Here is an 18,019-nt window from a genome sequence, read left to right as displayed (position 1 = left end):
TATTTATATTTAGCACCTATAGATATGGAGAACACTATTTCTCTTTCATGGAAAGAACTGTGGTTCATCCTAACCCTTCAAAATATCTGGCAACTGGTTGGCTCAGTAGTAAATAGAAGCTCAAACAGCTGTGCCCTAGGAATGGACAGCTGTACCATATGAGATCTGCTGCTGAGCCATATGTTGTGAACACGTGACCTACTGGTTTACTAGTGGGGTGAAATATGGTTTTGGGTACAGAGGGCAGAAAAAACGAGAAACCTGAAATGTTATATTATAAAAAACTTAAACTACATAGTAAAGTTACATTTTTCACCTCTTTCCCTTTAATTGCTGTAATTTATATATTGTTTCAGTGACTGCAAGTGGAATCTTCTACTTGACTAGTGTCCAGGAGATAACAGATGTGTGCCAACTAAGAACAATAAATTTGTCATTCAAAGCTAATCTATATGCAACGGGATACAAAAAAAAACATCGCCAACATTTTAGATACTTATACATAGCACAATCAGTGGCAAAACAAAATATATTCTTCAACCGGATGTTTACCTTATCTTGCAAGAAATTTACCAGTTCAATCCATTACTCGAGAACGTGGATCAGCTTACAATTCAGTTATCATACCAATGATACATAAATTAATTCAAACATGCACAATAGTTAACATGCACTCTTGCTTTCTAAAAAACTTCTGCATATTTCAGTAACCACAAAAAATGAGAAGAAACATGATAGACACTAAAGAGGTTACAATCCCTTTAGCGCAGAGGTGGGCAAACTATGGCGTGGGACCATCCTACCCGACCCTTGAGCTCCCCCCGGCTCCTCCCGCACTGTCTCCCCTCCCCTGCAGGCACAGCTCACCATGCCGCCAGTGCTCTGGGCGGCGGGGCTGGCTCCGGCCGGGCAGGGCAGCTGCCAGTCCTGCTGCTCTGAGCGGCATGGTAAGGAGGCGGGGAGTGGGGGGTTGGATAAGGGGCAGGAGGTCCCAGGGGGCAGTCAGGGGACAGGGGGGGTTGGATAGGCGTGGGAGTCCCGGGGGACCTGTCAGAAGGCAGGGGTGTGGATAGGGGGTCAGGGCAGTCAGGGGACAGGGAGCAGGGGGTGGGGTTGGGTGGGAGTGGGGTCCTGGGAGGGGGTAGTCAGGGGGCAAGGAGCAGGGGAGTTGGATGGGTTGGAGGTTCTGAGGGGGGCAGTGCGGGGGCAGGAAATGGGAGGGGGCGGAGACCAGGCTGTTTGGGGAGGCACAGCCTTCCCTACCCGGCCCTCCATACAGTTTGGGAAACCCCGATGTGGCCTTCAGGCCAAAAAGTTTGCGCACCCCTGCTTTAGCATCTCCTAAAGAGACTAAGACCTCATTATTACCTGGCAATCCTGGCAAATTTCAGAAGCTATTCAGGGTCACATTCAGTAAGCAATAGCCTTGGAACCCTCATGGACATATAGGGAATACAGCAGTGATGATGATTAAAGTAGGTAGCACTTTTCCTTCTGTGACAGCACTGTTTTAGTGCTCCAAAATGATCTGGAGATACTGTGCTGCTGCAAGAGAAACACAAAAATTAGGTATTAGCTACTTAATTAAACTCATTAAAAAGCTTCTGACCAATTTCATCAGAGTGGGGTACATAACTCAGACATCCTGGTCAAATTCTAACTGGAAGAGTTACTTTCTGCCTACTTAAATTCCCTCTGCAGTTTTAATAGAATACATATTCACAGATTCCTCTCCTCCATTGTTGTGCGTTGTCATTGCATGCTCTTAAACAGCTGTTGCACAATACCCCAGAAGTGATTGCATTTCAGATGCACAGATGAACAGACTCCCTGTCTGCAGTTTGAAAGTCAGTAAAGTTTGTGACGTGCTTGGGGAGGAAAGGGACGGTATAAGGAAAGACATTCATAAACATTCTCAGGAATAACAAGGAGTCCGGTGGCACCTTAAAGACTAACAGATTTATTTGGGCATAAGTTATCATGGGTAAAAACCTACTTCTTCAGATGCATGTAGAGAAAATCCACCCATGCCTCTGAAGAAGTGGGTTTTTACCCGTAAAAGCTTATGTCTAAATAAATCCGTTAGTCTTTAAGGTGCCACCAGACTCCTGGTTGTTTTTGTGGATGACGTTACACATGTGCATAGTTCCACTGCAGTCAATGGAACTACTCCCAGTATTAAAATTAAGCACGTGCATAAATCTTTCCCAGATATGGGACTATACCTGTATTGGCTGTTTGCATTGGCATTGCATGGCAAGTTATTGCTGCCTAAGGTAGCATTAGGGGGCAATACATTTGTCACTGTCTTAACTGTAGAGGAAGATAATTTCACCAAATTGTCTGAATTTTGATTTCCCCCCTATTTCTCCCACTTTATTACAAAACACATTCCCATTTTGGTTTTGAGTACATTACTCCTGAGTGTAACAAATAAGGGTTTTAAACTGGCTAGTGGCTTTATATTACACAGCACAGGACCTTCTGAAGCCCTTTGGTATTAAGAGTGGTCATTCTTCAGCATTGCCAACCCCAAGCACTCAAAAATCAGGAGCCATTATTAAAAGTAATGAGATTTCATGTTAATAATTATTTTCAGTAGGGCTTAGAAGCTCCTGCTGTGCTAGGTGCTGTACAATCATAGGGCAAAAGAATGGTCGCTCTCCTTTGCAACTTGCATTGGACGAAGTGGGTATTCACCCACGAAAGCTCCTGCTCCCAAACATCTGTTAGTCTATAAGGTGCCACAGGATTCTTTGCTGCTTTTACAGATCCAGACCAACACGGCTACCCCTCTGATACTTGACATTATGGGGTGTTCTTATTTACTTTCTGGTCTTGGGGCGGCTTCACAGCTGCAACGCCCCCCCCCAGCACGCAAGCTAGCAGCTCCCTTCAAAACATCCAGCAAGCCCAGAGCACCTGCCAAATACTAGAACTGGCCGCGACTGCTGACACACACAGCGAACTCCCGTCAGCGCAGCTCAACCCAGCCCCATCCCGCGCAGCGACTGCACGCGAGCGGCTCGAACGCTCGGCTCTAGGCTGCTGGGCGGGGCCCGCGCGCGCACCCCGAGCCCACTCGCGAGCGCCAAACCCCGCCCAGACCGCGTCACTTGACTTGCGGCGCGCATGCTCAGTTTCCCAACAGGCCGGGTTTGTATTTTTTTTTTTTGTCCTCTTCAGCACCGCCGTTTCCGGGTCAGAGGTGAAGCTGCTTTACGCACGTGGCCGCGGGGATAGGTCGCCTCGCTTCTCTGCAGTTCAGGGCGCGGGCGGCGGGAGCCAGCGGCGGCGGCTCGGTAGGGACCAGGCTTCCCCCCCCCTCCCTCCGTGAGTCGGGCAGAGCCGGTGCCCCCAGCTCCCGGGTGCTTGGGCTGCGGGGAGCCCCCATGAGGCTTGGCCAGAGCCAGCGGCCCCCAGCCCCCAGCCCCACCCCCGGGCAGAGCTGGGGTGTGTGGCCCCTGGTGCATGGAAACACCCCGGGCGCTTGGGCAGCGCTTGTGCTCTGGGAAATCTTGCAGCGCGCTGGGCCCGGGGCTGCGCGTGATTAATTGCTCTGTGTGGGGGGGGGGGGGGGGTCACCGGGAACGCTGCCGTGTGAACGTACAAGAACTTGCCCCACCCCCCACGGTAGCCCCGTGTGTGCCCGCTGCACGCGTGGGTACCCCGGGCTGAGCCGCTGGGTAACTAGCCTTTAGTTGGTTGCTCCGGTGTTTTATTGTCGGTAAACTCAGGCTTTGCTGAAAACCAGGAAAAAAAAGAGTCTCCCGTGAGATCAAATGCGGTTTGTTCCAGGGTTGTTTTATTTGTGTGTGGTGAGTTTTATTTTATTTATTTTAATATTAAGGCTTCTTCCACAGAAATATAAAACATGACATCCCTCGCCCACCAGCTGAAACGGCTCGCTCTCCCTCAGAATGACCCCAGCCTTTTGTCTCGAAGTGAAGCAGCCTCCTTGCTGTTTGATTGCAAGGAAGCTGCCAATATTGACAGAGACACCTTCTTTGCAATAGGTAAGCGTGACTAGGGACACCATCAGCTTAAGCTCCACATTTCTATCAGAAAATGTTATGATCTTCTGCTGTTGTGGGTTACACTATGACTGAAAGTGATTAGAGGAAAAAATAGTCCACGAAAGCTCATGCTAAAATAAATTTGTTAGTCTTTAAGGTGCCACAAGTACTCCTGTCCTCTTTTTGTGTGTGTGTGCCTTTTGAAAGCACTTTGATTTAGTTTCCTCTTTCTCTCTTATAGTCTCTCTGTTTGTGTAGGTCTTTCCCACTGGAATGTAGGAGAGTAAAACTTCTTAAAATAGAAAAATGTTTGTAAAACCTCAGAAGTTACTAGAGAGATTGGGGAGCAAGTGTAGTACCTGAAACTACTTTTAACCTAGTTTATTAAACTGACCTAATTTTAACACGATGGTGACCTTTTAGCTTATCTCAATCTATATCTAATGTAGCACAGGTATTTCTAAGGTATCTGTTAGCTTTGTATTTAAGCATCAAAGGAATCCATGTATTTCAGTGGTTCTCAAACTTTTGTACTGGTGACCCCTTTCACATAGCAAGCCTCTGAGTGCAACCCCCATGCCTTATAAATTGAAAACACTTGTTTATATCTTTAACCCCATTATAAATGCTTGATGCAAAGTGGGGCTTGGGGTGGAGGCTGACAGCTTGCAACTCTGCTCCATAATAACCTCATGACCCCCTAAGGGGTCCCAACCCCACAGTTTGAGAACTGATGTATTTGAACCTTTGTTTTTCTCATGTCTCCCTCTGGTTGGTTTCCTTGCTTTACTTGCACCCAGAGTCACTTTGCACTTAGTTTGTAATGAAATAGGTTTTTTATTTTACTATGCTGTAAAAGGTAGAACTCATTTGCTATATCCACTGTTCTTTGCATCATGATTATGTATCTCATAGATCAGAAAATAATGTATTTTAGTTTAGTTCTAAAAAGTACTTTTCATTTCTTATGCTTGTTTATTGGTGAAAAGTTGTGTTGTACTTTTTCCTCACCAATTTAAAAACTGTCTAAATGCAGCAAAAGCTCTGCTCCTAGACATGTTCACTGATCGTCTGTAGAAAATTCCATATTGGTTATTCTGCTGTATGTTCTCTACATAGTAGACACTTAATACTTTTTACCATCGTTATAGCATTTTGCTCCTTGTAACACTCCTATAAAGCAAGAGTGATAAGTACTGATTTTACAGATGGAGAAACTGAGGCAGAGGGAGGGTGTGATTTGTCCAAATTCACAGATGGAGCTTTACTGTCAGAGCGGGATTAGAATTACAGAGTTATTGGTTTCTAGTCCTGTGCCCAGATCTCTAGTAAACTATGCTTGCCTACTTGAATTGTCGTATCTATCTCTAGGATGGCAAAGTATACTTTGTGTAACCTTACAGTTATGAGAAGGGGGTGGAAACATTTTACCATAACAGTTTAGTTTGCATGACTCATTCAGTGAAAGTGATCTACAGAAGTGCAGTATGAAATATTGCAGACTAATGTTGATGATTCTTGGATGGGAAGGAGAAGAATGTTTTGAGATAGAGAACTGTTGTGTTTAAACCATTTTCACTTACTTCTCATAGGTTGCACTGGCCTAGAAGAGCTGATGGGGATTGATCCTGCCTTTGAGATGTTTCATTCTACTTTGTTCAGTCTCACATCAAAGGGTTTGGAGCGCAGTGTTCAGACTAAAGCAGTAAATGAGCAGCTGGATGAGAATATTTCATCATTCCTGATTCATCTGTCTCCTTACTTCATGCTTAAACCAGCACAAAAGTGCCTGGAGTGGCTAATTCACAGGTAATCAAATAAATCACATGCATGTCAATAGATAAATTTTACAAGAAATGCACTTTTTTTGGTTAGAATAGTTTGGGTGTGATTTGGCCCTATCTTCCTTGAACTACATGTCGAATCCTGGCACAATCAACTCAAACATTCATCTTTACTAAGCAAGATAAGCTTAGTTCCTTGCAAATTAGTATATGGGTCTGTTACAGGAGAGCTTAACAAGGGTCTGTATTCTCTCTGGGACCACTGAAGATTCCATGGCACTCTATGTATGGGTTTGTCTGAATGTCCTTCAACAAAGTTTCCCAGTTATGTGGTTGGCTCTTCTGGGATGGAGCATTTTTGCAGGAGGTTATGAGGCATTTATTTGATAAAGATCAGAATGAAAGAGGCTATGTAAAAGTGATGTATTTTCAATATAATATGTGAACTCTGTGCAGTATAGTCTAGTATAATATATTGGTATGTGCTAAATATTTTTGAATTCCAAGGTACTGAAAAGAATGGGAGAGAAAATGGGCCAGATATTTTGTAATATGCTACTGTCCTTATTTATGTAAGATGATTGCAGATATAGAAAGTAGAAAATACTTCATAACGCTAAAGCATGAATGGCTGTTGCACATGCATCCATTGGGTTGCAGGATTGCTCTGGCCTGTGTTATACTGAAGCTTAAACTAGATGATCATAATGATCCCCCCTCTTTAAAATCTTTGAAAATGAAACAATGTTGGTTTCCTTTTAACTAATTAGGGCAGACAGATAATTTCCCTGTGAGCAGGTTATTCCATGACTGCTGGATGCAGGGTATCTTGCTGTTTCATCTGAGCATCTGGTCCTGTATGCTGTTGGAGATAGGATACAGGACAAGATGGACTTCAGGCCTGATTCAGCCTGGCATTCTATGTTTAAGGTTTTTATTTTAAACCTGTGTTGCAAGAATAGGATGTATGGACCTCGTGCTATGAAATTTCTGATTGTGTTTGCTTTTTTGTAGGTTTCATATCCATCTTTACAACCAGGACAGTTTGGTTGGTTGTGTTTTGCCGTACCACGAGACTAAATTGTTTGTGAGAGTTATCCAGCTGTTAAAAATTGAAGACCCAACTCATAAATGGAATTGGTTGCATCCAATTAAGGTAAAGTAGCTTAAAAGTTACAGTTCAGAAGATGTATGAGAAATAGTACTTAGTAAGGTCCTGGTCCTGATATTGTATCTATTAACATGCCCCCTGCCACCCCGTGTGCAGCCCCATAGATCTGAGTCTTGACTACAAGATTCTGTTGCAGGATTGGGGCCCCAATGTCCATATGTTGTTCCTGATCTCTCTCTTTAAAGGAAAATTAATTATAGCCCTTGTTTTGATAAAGGAAAAAAAATCTGCTTTTTATTATTAGTATATTTGCAGTCAACTTGGAAAACTTGGAAACATATTAATTACTAGTACATATAATTTTATAAAAATATGAGGGGAAGAAACAAAGTCCAGTGAGAGGAAACCATTACTTGTTTCAATTTAAATCATAGAATCAATCATAGAATTTCAGGTTTGGAAGGAACCTTGGGAGGTCATCTAGTACAACCCCCTGCTCAAAGCAGGACCAATCCCCAGACAGATTTTTTGCCCCAGATCCCTAAATGGCCCCCTCAAGGATTGAACTCACAACCCTGGGTTTAGCAGGCCAATGCTCAAACCACTGAGCTATCCCTCCTCAAATCAGGATGTCAGTGATCATTTAGTATGCTTTGGAGAGATGAAGGAAGTTTGTGTGTGTGTGTGATTTCACTTTTAGAATATTCTAATTTTATTTATGTTTTTATATCCCTTTCTTTGATTTTTATCATGGACAGAAACCAGGAGTCCCCCTTGCTAGGGGTGCTTTAATTACACACTGCTACAAAGATCTGGGTTTCATGGATTTCATTTGCAGTCTGGTGACAAAATCTGTAAAGGTTGGTAAATTCTTCTAGTTCTGTTGGTCTGTGTGTCTCTTCCCCCTCCCCGTCTTATGTATTTGCATCATGGTGTGCTGTTTTTGCACATTTTGAATTGTGTAGCAGTAAATGCACTCAGTACACAGAAATGTCTGAATCTTTTTTCTTTGAGCCCACTTTGATTTACCGAGATATTAAAACCTAGTAGAAATTGGTGTAATGTCATTGGGAACAGTACAGAAAGTTCTATGGATCAGACCATTGGTCCTTCTGCTCTGATGTTTTGCTTCTGGTGGTGGCCAATGTCTGAGGCAAAATGAAGTTAGCGAACTGTGCAGTGCTGTATATACAGTGAGAGGTGAAGGGGAAAAGGAGCTTTAGCTGGAGGAGACTGTGGCAAAGAAGAGTGTATTAACCAAGAAACAGGAAATTGACTGATGTCCTAGAGTGACTCCACAAGATTTTTACCGTAATTCTTTATGGAGAAAACTGAGATGCTTTTAGTTTGTTTAAAAAAATAAAAAAAAGCCACCTGATTCCTGCCACTCTATTTGAAAATAATTTTTGCGCTTGGGTACCTCTTTTCATAGTTGTCATGGCTATTTTAAGTGTGTGCTTTGAAATGTTAACAGTAGTTTAAATTATGGGTGTTAGATCCATTGATCTCAGGGTGGTAGAAAGAATCATAGTTTTCAGTCACTGGCCAAAAAAAAAACAAAAAAAACAGTAGTAATAAAATCTTAGAAGAATGATAGATGTAGCAGTCACAATTTCTTAAATTTTTGGAATATTCCAAAATAAGCAAAATGCAAATACAGTGGATTTCACTTATTAGCAACTTCTCAGTTCCTGACAAAGAATTGCTGTTATTCAGAAGTTACCAATAAGTGGCAAAGCAGGTTTACCGGGCTGCAGCCCGGTAAACTTGAAGTTCTGGGACTTGCCGAGCACCAACCATAGGCATGTTTGCAGAGTTGCAGCTGGGAAAGGCACGTCCTAGTGCTTCCTTTCCTGGCAGCAGCCCTTCAAACCTGCCTGCGGTCAGGGCCTTTCTTTCAAAATAGTTCAGTCAGTGGCATGCCATTGCCATATCCAAATCCCATTAACAATAAAGTCAATGGGACAGGATTGGTTCCTAGCAAAATGTTACCATTAATCCATGTCAGAAGTGCTATTAAGCAGAATCCTGTAGTAACAGGAACTCTTAACATGAGACCTTAAATATTGTAGTTATGTTTTTGATTATCATCCTAATGCCTAAGTAACTATTCTCCCTTCGTTCTAGACCTTTTCTGTTCATCATGGCAGCGTCTCTCAGTTGAGGGTCCTGTTTACTTTTTATGCCTCCACCATCGTGTCTGCTCTTGGGGCTGTAGAGAGGATAACAGATACTATAGTCTCCAAACTGCTTCCTTACATACAAAAGGTACCCAGTATTTCGTTCTCTTGCATGATACAAGGTGGCTTATTTTTCCAACTAGAATCCTGTAATTAACTTCCAAGAGAGATTTTCACCCTGGAATAAATTAGAAAAGAGACTAGGTAAACAAAACACAGCTCTCTTTTCTGTGTTCCTGTTGCTGCTTCTGCTGACTATTAAAGACGTACAATACGTGTTTACCTCACAATCCTGCGTGATGGAGCAAACCTTGACCAGTTCAGGATTGCTATTGTTGGACTGCATAGGGAGCTGTGTCTGCCTGGCTTTGATCTGATACACTTCTCGTAATACGGCACTTTAAGGCTGAGGGAGTCTAGATAACTACAGCTAAAGGCCCTCCCAACTTCACGGCTGTGAAAAACACGTCACGGACCGTGAAATCTGGTTTTGTGTGTATTTTTACCTTATACTGGATAGATTTCATGGAGTAGATCAGCCTTTCTCAAACTGGGGGTCCCAACCCAAAAGGGAGATGTATGTGGGGTGGGGGAGGAGGTCGCAAAGTTATTGTAGGGGGAGTGCGGTATTGCCACCCTTACTTCTGTGCTGTCTTCAGAATTGGGTGGCCAAAGAGCAGTGGCAGCTGGCCAGGCACCCAGCTCTGAAGGGAGCACCCTGCCAGCAGCAGCAGAGAAGTTAGGGTGGCAATACCATACCTCTCCACCCTTACTTCTGCGCTGCTGCCTTCTGAGCTGGGTGGCTGGAGAGTGGTGGCTGCTGACTGCAGGCCCAACTCTGAAGGCAGTAGCGCAGAAGTAAGTGGCCACACAATGCCATCCTTACTTCTGCGCGGCTAATGGTGGCAGCTCTGTCGACCTGGTTTGCTACCGTGTTAATGAGCATATGTCTTCTTTTTCTCTGTCTAGATTTGAGGTTTAATTAGCTCACTAAAGCTTTAACATGATGAAAAGGGGATAATGCAATTCATTAATATTGCCCAAAGAGTATTCTGTACCGTTATTTAGACAAACTCATTTTTAAACTTAAGTTTGGCAGAAATGCACTTAGAATTCTTTCTCTCTTGGTAGGGTTTGAAATCCTCTCTAGTGGATTACAGAGCTGCAACCTACATGATCATCTGCCAGTTGGCAATGAAAGTGACAATGGAGACCTCCTTGGTGCAGTCCTTGATGTTACAGATCAGCAAGAATTTGACAAAAACACCTTCTCTAGCCAGGGAAGGGCTGGCCTGCCTGCTCGTTCTTCTTCAGAACCAAAAGGGAGAGTGTCTTGGGAAAAAGTAAGTATACCTGAGTTGACAGATTTCCTCTTAATAGTTGAGTCCTAAAGATGGAAACTAATGATATTTAAAAGGATTCTATTATTACCATAGGGTGGTCACACCACTATAGTTAAGGTTGAGACCTACCATACTGTTTAACAGTCAATATTTCGAAGTGCTCTAAAATCCACTTGCGTAATCAAGATTGTTTTGAAGATTTCTGTGCCTCATCACGGGTAGAGTTGGTGCTACAAGTTTGAGGTCTTTTTGTCCAGGCGTTCCTCAGATATAGTCCTCTCCTCCTCCTCTTCTCCCCCCCCCTCCTCCCCAAGAATAAGGTGCTTGTAATATTCAGGTGTCAACCCCCAAAGCATGAGGAGATTAGCTTGAAAATTGGTCTGCCACAAGAGGGGCTAGGGTAGAGTCCGTAGTGTAATTTGGTCAGTGGGTTCCTGAGTTACAGCCCCCCTAAAATGAGCTGTTTATAAAATGTTATTTTTTGATGCAGAGTTAGGAAGAATTTTTCTTGAAATGTATAATATGGGCTGCTCCTGGGAACAGCCATTGACCAGTACCAAGGACCAGTTCAAAAATTATTTCTAAAGTTTCTGCACCCTAGAAGCTTTATTGCTAATGCTTACACATGCGTGAGAGCTATTGTTTACTCTGTGTTTCACTCCCTAAGGAGTTTCTGAGGATGGGTTCACATGGTGGCTTAGAGGAACAAGCACTTGAATGCCAGGGCCATTAGTTAGAATCCTCTTCTCTGGAGTTCTGCATTCGGAGAACATTAGTGCTGTCAACCCACCTTTCCCTTGATGTCTGGGGCCATTATAATGCTCCTTTTGGACATGCTAGTGGTGTACACACTTCTGAGGAATTTCAGCATCTACTTATCTGCCCAAGTCCTGCCCTGGGACAGTTTGGTGGGCAAGACTGTGTCCAGGATGTGAAGCCTGGTGTGGGGACAGAATGATACGGAGGAACTAGTTGCCACATTGCAGATGATACCAGAGAGGCCAGTGCAAGAGTTCCAACCAGAAAAGAATCAAATCTCTGGTGGGATAGGCTCGCTGAACTCCTGCTGGGCACTGGGAACAGATGTCCTTGGTGCTGGGCACAGGCACACAGTGCTCATGCAGTATGGAAAGCTGGTAAGAGGCATGGTTAATGTGTGGCACAGCACTCAGGCACTGAGGCGGGGGTGAGAATATCCACTCAGATGAATGGAGCAGTTTGCAACGCTCAGAGCTATTGTTTCAGGCCTCATTCATCACCAAAAGGGTGTCTTCCTTCCATCTGAGCACATCCCATTGAGATGAGTATGCCACTTCACACCTCTGCAGTCATCCTGCTCCCTTTCCTTTCATATACCCCCCCCCCCCCCCCCCCCCCCCCCCCCCCCCCCCCCCCCCCCCCCCCCCCCCCCCCCCCCCCCCCCCCCCCATAGGCCTAGGGTGTCAGATTTGGCCTGACTGACTGCTGCCTAGTTCGCATGTAGCTAGTGTGGCCTCTGCCAGCCCCCTTTTTCTCCCTCTTCCCCTGAAGTGGAGTAGGGATTCTAGGGCTCCCCTCCCTGTGTGTGTCTCTCTCTAGCTGGTAGATGTGCTCTTCGCAGTCCACAAGTTACCACCTTCCCTCTTGCCCTTGGATCCCCTAGCCCAACTGGGCACTGGAGGAGTGCGGAGCAAGTAGTTGAATGGTGGTGAGGTATTCCAAGAAAAATCCACTCATCTCTCCCCAACACACACACACACGCAAGTACCCCTCAATCTTTCCCTTTTCCCTACCACCACTTTCTTAAGAAACAAGGGAAATAGACTGCCCAAAAACAACGCAGAGTTATGGTTGATTGGCAGTGCCTTGTACCTTTTCAGAATGTGATATGCACCAATCCTTAAACTTGTGAAAACTGGGAAATGCATCCCTATAGCCCTTTTTATTTTTTTCATTGAGGCTGAGCCACTTGACAATATGTGGATAGTTGAAAGTTCTATATAATAGAAAGTGATGGATAAGCTATAACCCAGAGCAATATTCAGTCTTCCTTTTGGTGTTCTCCTGTGCAGGCCATTTCGCTACCTATGTAACATTCCAGACCTGGTTGTTATCCTGCATGGCATTTCAGCTGCCTATGACGTCACTCCCCTTCTGCGTTACCTGCTGCCGCACCTAGTTTGCTCCATTATTGACTCTGCTACTGGTATGTTAGCATGTGCCCAATGTTTTTTTTGGGTAAACCCTTGTAGCAACTTTGATAGATAAATCAGTTTTAATTGTTCCTGATGATAGACTGCTCCAAACTGTGAGGAACTCCTCGTGTTTTTCTTTCTGTGAGGCTTGTGGAATAGCTTTTGTTTTTTTAAATGCCACAGCAGATTAGTGATGTGCTAGGCACCTAGATATTCATTTGCAGTGCTCCGGTGAGAACAGATGATCTCGTGAGAGCTAGTGTAATTTTACGACGATCCTTGACTTGTCAAGTGCTGCACATAGAATGTCACTTGATATAACATATATAACATTTGCCACAATTTTTACTCCAGGCATACAGTGATAATACTGAGCAGCTCGTAATATATAATCATTGCAACATCTATAGGAAATAGATAAACTTTATGGTCCCCACTTTACAGGTTGGGAAAGTAAGGTACAGCACATGGTTACCTGGCTTGACCAAAGGGGCACAGCAGGTTAGTGTTAGACGGGGTATGTTCCTGTCTCCCCATTATGTGCTTAATCCACTAGAGACTGCTGTCTATTTTTTTTCATGGTGGTTGGTGTAATAAATGTAAAGCGTTTATTTTAAAACAACAGTTCATCTTTCTTTTTAAAATGTCCAATTGTTTCTTCTTAAGAGGGGCACGAGGAATCTGAAGTGACAGATAACCATATCTATACGAGACATCTAGAAGCCATAATTACAAGTATAGCACTGGAAAAGGATTTAGATCGCTTATTAGCCTGGTGAGCTAATTTCGATTATTTTCTACAATGTATGTTAATTTCAGCTACAATAGTGCCTATTTTGTGACAATGTAATTAGCACTGTGTCAGAATGTCTGTTATCTTCCTGGCTTTCAAGGGTTCCTGACACACACCCTGATCCTGCAAACATATTGGTGTTTGAACACTGAGTGTTTGACTTCACTGGGACTACTTGCTTGAGCAAAGTTAAATACATGGATAAGTCTTTGCCGAATTGGGGCCTTACAAAGAAAAGATTACTTTGGGGATGAAATTTAAACTCCGAAGAAAACCTGTATTTATAACATACGATATGAATATCACAAACTATTCTATTTGTCTTAATTAATAATGCTGATGATTAGTGTTGTCTTGTCAATATGTCTGTTTTATTTGTGTTTTTTTTGTTATTTTTAGTAAATTTCTTGAAGAGTATATTTCCTATGGTGTGGAGAATGAATCTGATTCTACCAAAATGGCTCTGCTCAATAAACAACTTCTTCCTCTCATCAGACTTCTTGAAAGAAAGTAAGTTACTTTTTATTTCCTATGCATTTTGTGCAGTATGAAAGTATGGTAAGTCACCTGTGAATCAATATATTCTTCTCTTAGTAATTTGTGTTTATCCTAATTGTGACTTCATACTTGTTACTTAGGTATGCTGAGTGATTTATGCAAGCATAATTTTGGTCTTTACAGTACATGTAATTAAAACCAAATCTATCTGGTACATTCCCCATCACCTTAATATCGGAGCACCTCAGCTGCTAGCCTCTCCTAGCACTCTTAAGTTATACTGAGCCTTTTCTATTAATCATTTACACTACTGGTCTGCATATTATTGACCAGCTTTATGAAAACACAATCAGATTAATACCCTCTGAAGAATTATTTACTATAATTTATTGTAAGTGGATGAGGCTTTTTTTTTTAAACCACTAACAAAATCATCCAAAGCACAGGACTTGATGGTGATGGGGGACTTCAACTATCCAGACATCTGTTGGAAAAATAACACAGCAGGACATAGATTATCCGAAGTTCTTGGAATGTCTTGGAGACAGTTTTTTATTTTAGAAAGTGGAGAAGGCTACTAGGAGAGAGGCTGTTCTATATTTGATTTTGACAATTTGGTTGAGAATTTGGAAGTGGAAAGCACTTGGGTGAAAGTGATCATGAAATGGTAGAATTTATGATTCTAAGGAATGGTAGGAGGGAAAACAGCACAATAAAGATAATAGATTTCAAGAAGGCAGACTTCAGTAAACTCAGGGAGTTGGTAGGTAAGATCCCATGGGAAGCAAGTCAAGGGGAAAACAGTTGAAGAGACTTGGCAGTTTTTCAAAAAAACAGTATTAAGGGCACAAGAGCAGTCTATCTGATTGCATAGGAAAGATAGGAAGTATGGCGAGGGACCACCCTGGCTTAACCAGGAGATCTTCAATGATCTGAAACTCAAAAAAGAGTCCTATAAAAAGTGGAAACTAGGTCGAATATAAACAAATAACATAAATATGTAGGGACAAAATTAGAAAGGCCAAGGCATAAAACGACATTAAACTAGCTGTAGACATAAAGGATAAGAAGAAAACATTCTACAAATACATAAGAAGTATGAGCAGGGACAGAGTAGGCCTGTTACTCAGTTACAGTCAGGGTGGATTTGATTTGAATCACTGGTCAGGAAGACTCAATTTAATCATGGATTTCTACATTAAAAGTGCATTCTTGTTGGTTGTTAGAACCTTAATACATATTCTTCACAAGTCAGAGATAGATGTAGGTTTCATTTTTAGAAGGTACACACTATCCATTTTTAAACTGATTTATTTTGAAAACTTTTCAGGTGAGTTTTACAGCTATATCAGAAAATGAATGATTGTTTGGTTATTTCATTTACCAAAGGTAATTGAAGCAGATATATATGAAGTCACTGGGAGGTGAACTATCTCCAATTCAACAGGTTAATCATTAATATTTGGAGGATTTTCTTGTCTGCTGATGTTCTCCTCCTAATACAGCACGGCATTTAAATTGTTTTATTTAACCAAAACAACAATGTTATGTATTCTGGATTTTTTTTATCAACAGCAAACATATAATATTTTAACAGAACGAACATATGAATTTAGTTAAACAGTCAAGTTTTTTTAAAATCAGGTTTGTTTTTGTTACAACTATTTTCAATTAAAATAGTTAAATGAAATATTTAAAAAAAAATTAAATCGACTATGTCAGCCAGGTCAACATGAGAAACTTAAAATATTGGCTTCTGCAGCTAACTCAGTCATCTTCACCTTCATTTTCTTGTTTGTTCATAATCTGGAAAAGAAAAACAAGCTTTCCTGCTTTTTCAGGTCCGAACGATTTCTCAATTTGGAATGAATTAGTCCAAAGGAAGAAAATATTCTTTCTACACCAGCAGAAAAAGCTACTGCTGTTAAAAGTGAGATTATCACTTCAACGGTCTCTGAATCAAAGTGCTTAAGTGACTTCCACCACTTCACTGATGTGACTTTCTTTAAAACATCATCAGCAAACATATATTTCTTGAATGGTTCATCCTTAGTTCTGAAGTTTATTATAGTTGGCATTTTGGAGGGATGATTGCTGGATGTCCATGTCATAGCCAACTCCTCTTCTTCAGCAGTTAAGGTTTGACCCTGGTACCGAGTATTGAGAATATTTGTAAAAAAATGAGCTGGAGATAGTGCTTGTCCCATTTGTTTTATTAATGCTTGTAATTTAAGTCTGGCATTGCATATTTCTCTTTTTAAGATCTCACTCAGTTCCTTCCAAATTTCAACAGCATCAGCAATAAAACAGCTATTTCCCTGCATTTTGTCAAAGGCTACAGAAATAAGCATCAGGGTACTCAGCATGTGTTCAACATTTCTCTTAAGCCCAATATTTAGAACTTTGGCTGTGACAGTGCCATCTATTTTTTTTCATGATTTCTTTCACAAACTGTCACAAGATTAGGCCAGTTCTTGATATAGTGCTCAAAACAGTCCACTAATGAGTTCCATTGCATGTCTGGTCGAAGAGTTAGCTTGGTTCCTCCCACTTTTTTCAGAGCAGCTTCTGCAGAGTGGTTGTTAGGGAAGTATTTTGCAATTTCAACAACATTAGCCTTTATTTCTGGAACACTGAAGTCTCTGGCTAGGAGGTGCATCAAATGAGCACTGCAGCTGTATGTTTTTAGATTGTGACTCTCTCTTGTAAAGTTCTTCTCATCTTGGATACATTTGCAGCATTGTCTGTGACCAAGCTGCATACTAGACATTTGAATTTTTTTTTCAGTTTGTTATAGCTTTTACTGCTACTTCTTGTAAGTATTCTGCTGTGTGCGCATTTCCTGATGTATCAATTATTTCTCTAAGGAAGACGTTCTCTTCTTTTGTTGTCACACAGGCACATACAACAGGATCATTGTGGACATTGTTTCACCCATCAAGACTCAGATTAACAATTTTACCCTCTAAACCTTTGCACACTGCTCAATTTCTCTTTAATACACTTTATCCAGCAATTTGCCTGCGACATCTGCTCTGTTGGGTGGACTGTATCCTGGTCTTAATGACTGAACCATGTTAATGAAGTGTGGGTTCTCAATCATACGGAAAGGAGAGTTTGTTCCATAAACAAACTGAGCAATTTTTTCATCAATTACCTCTTTTTGTTGTCTGCTGGGTCTTAACACAAACTTATCTATGGTTGTTTCTGGATGATAGAGATTTTTTTCTTTCTCTTTTTGCTACAGGTGATACGGTGTGTTTGTGACATACATGATATGACAGAAACACTATCATTGGCAGATAACTCTGAAACTATAGAAAATGATGGTGATCTTGAAGGTGGATAGTCTTCAGAATCCTGTATGTTGAGGATGGATTCTCCTAAACCAAATAAGTCAATGCAGTTACTTAATTATTATTACCATACTGCTCATTTAGTATTATTCATTGCATTCACTGTCACTCAGTACTACTTAAAGGTGAAATTGTAAAAGGAAGATCTGCCTATTTCAGCTATTTATTTTTTATCACAACTGCATCTAAAATGATAGTACCATAGAGTAACAACTATATTTTTTGCTCAAACATGAGAATTCAAGAATAGTCCAGAAGGAAGACAGGCAGTCCTTAAGAAAGAAGTATGGAATAAAAAAGTTTACCAACCTGAAGATCCTGCATAGATTCAGAGACTCTAGGACTGAAAGGGACCTCGAGAGGTCATCGAGTCCAGTCCCCTGCCCTCATGGCAGGACCAAATACTGTCTAGACCATCCCTGATAGACATTATCTAACCTACTCTTAAATATCTCCAGAGATGGAGATTCCACAACCTCTCTAGGCAGTTTATTCCAATGTTTAACCACCCTGACAGTTAGGAACTTTTTCCTAATGTCCAACCTAAACCTCCCTTGCTGCAGTTTAAGCCCATTGCTTCTTGTTCTATCCTTAGAGGCTGAGATGAACAAGTTTTCTCCCACCTCCTTATGACACCCATTTAGATACCTGAAAACTGTTATCATGTCCTCTCTGTCTTCTCTTTTCCAAACTAAACAAACCCAATTCTTTCAGCCTTCCTTCACAGGTCATGTTCTCTAGACCTTTAATCAGCCTTGTTGCTC

The 18,019-nt window shown here is 41.9% G+C and overlaps 2 protein-coding genes across 2 annotated transcripts in view; one reads left to right on the top strand and one right to left on the bottom strand.

Moving 5' to 3' along the window:
- Nucleotides 1-3,036, bottom strand: part of ACTN2 (actinin alpha 2) — a 125,032-nt gene extending 121,996 nt beyond the window's left edge. Inside the window, exons 1-2 of the mRNA XM_045011666.1 lie at nucleotides 2,923-3,036; nucleotides 1,369-1,545 (exon numbers count right to left, since the gene is read on the bottom strand). The gene's annotated coding sequence lies outside the window, so the exon portion shown is untranslated. The remainder of the gene's footprint in view (nucleotides 1-1,368; nucleotides 1,546-2,922) is intronic.
- Nucleotides 3,037-3,863: 827 nt separating this feature from the next.
- HEATR1 (HEAT repeat containing 1) overlaps nucleotides 3,864-18,019 on the top strand; it is a 57,104-nt gene continuing 42,948 nt past the window's right edge. Inside the window, exons 1-9 of the mRNA XM_045008456.1 lie at nucleotides 3,864-4,016; nucleotides 5,609-5,825; nucleotides 6,815-6,956; nucleotides 7,670-7,771; nucleotides 9,039-9,179; nucleotides 10,223-10,434; nucleotides 12,486-12,619; nucleotides 13,275-13,383; nucleotides 13,801-13,911. Of these exons, the coding sequence (XP_044864391.1) occupies nucleotides 3,875-4,016; nucleotides 5,609-5,825; nucleotides 6,815-6,956; nucleotides 7,670-7,771; nucleotides 9,039-9,179; nucleotides 10,223-10,434; nucleotides 12,486-12,619; nucleotides 13,275-13,383; nucleotides 13,801-13,911 (1,310 nt within the window). The 5' untranslated portion in view covers nucleotides 3,864-3,874. The remainder of the gene's footprint in view (nucleotides 4,017-5,608; nucleotides 5,826-6,814; nucleotides 6,957-7,669; nucleotides 7,772-9,038; nucleotides 9,180-10,222; nucleotides 10,435-12,485; nucleotides 12,620-13,274; nucleotides 13,384-13,800; nucleotides 13,912-18,019) is intronic.

The sequence above is a fragment of the Mauremys mutica genome, chromosome 3, assembly GCF_020497125.1.
Source record: "Mauremys mutica isolate MM-2020 ecotype Southern chromosome 3, ASM2049712v1, whole genome shotgun sequence".
NCBI classification, from domain to species: domain Eukaryota; kingdom Metazoa; phylum Chordata; order Testudines; family Geoemydidae; genus Mauremys; species Mauremys mutica.
This window is presented reverse-complemented; position numbering and strand designations above follow the sequence as displayed.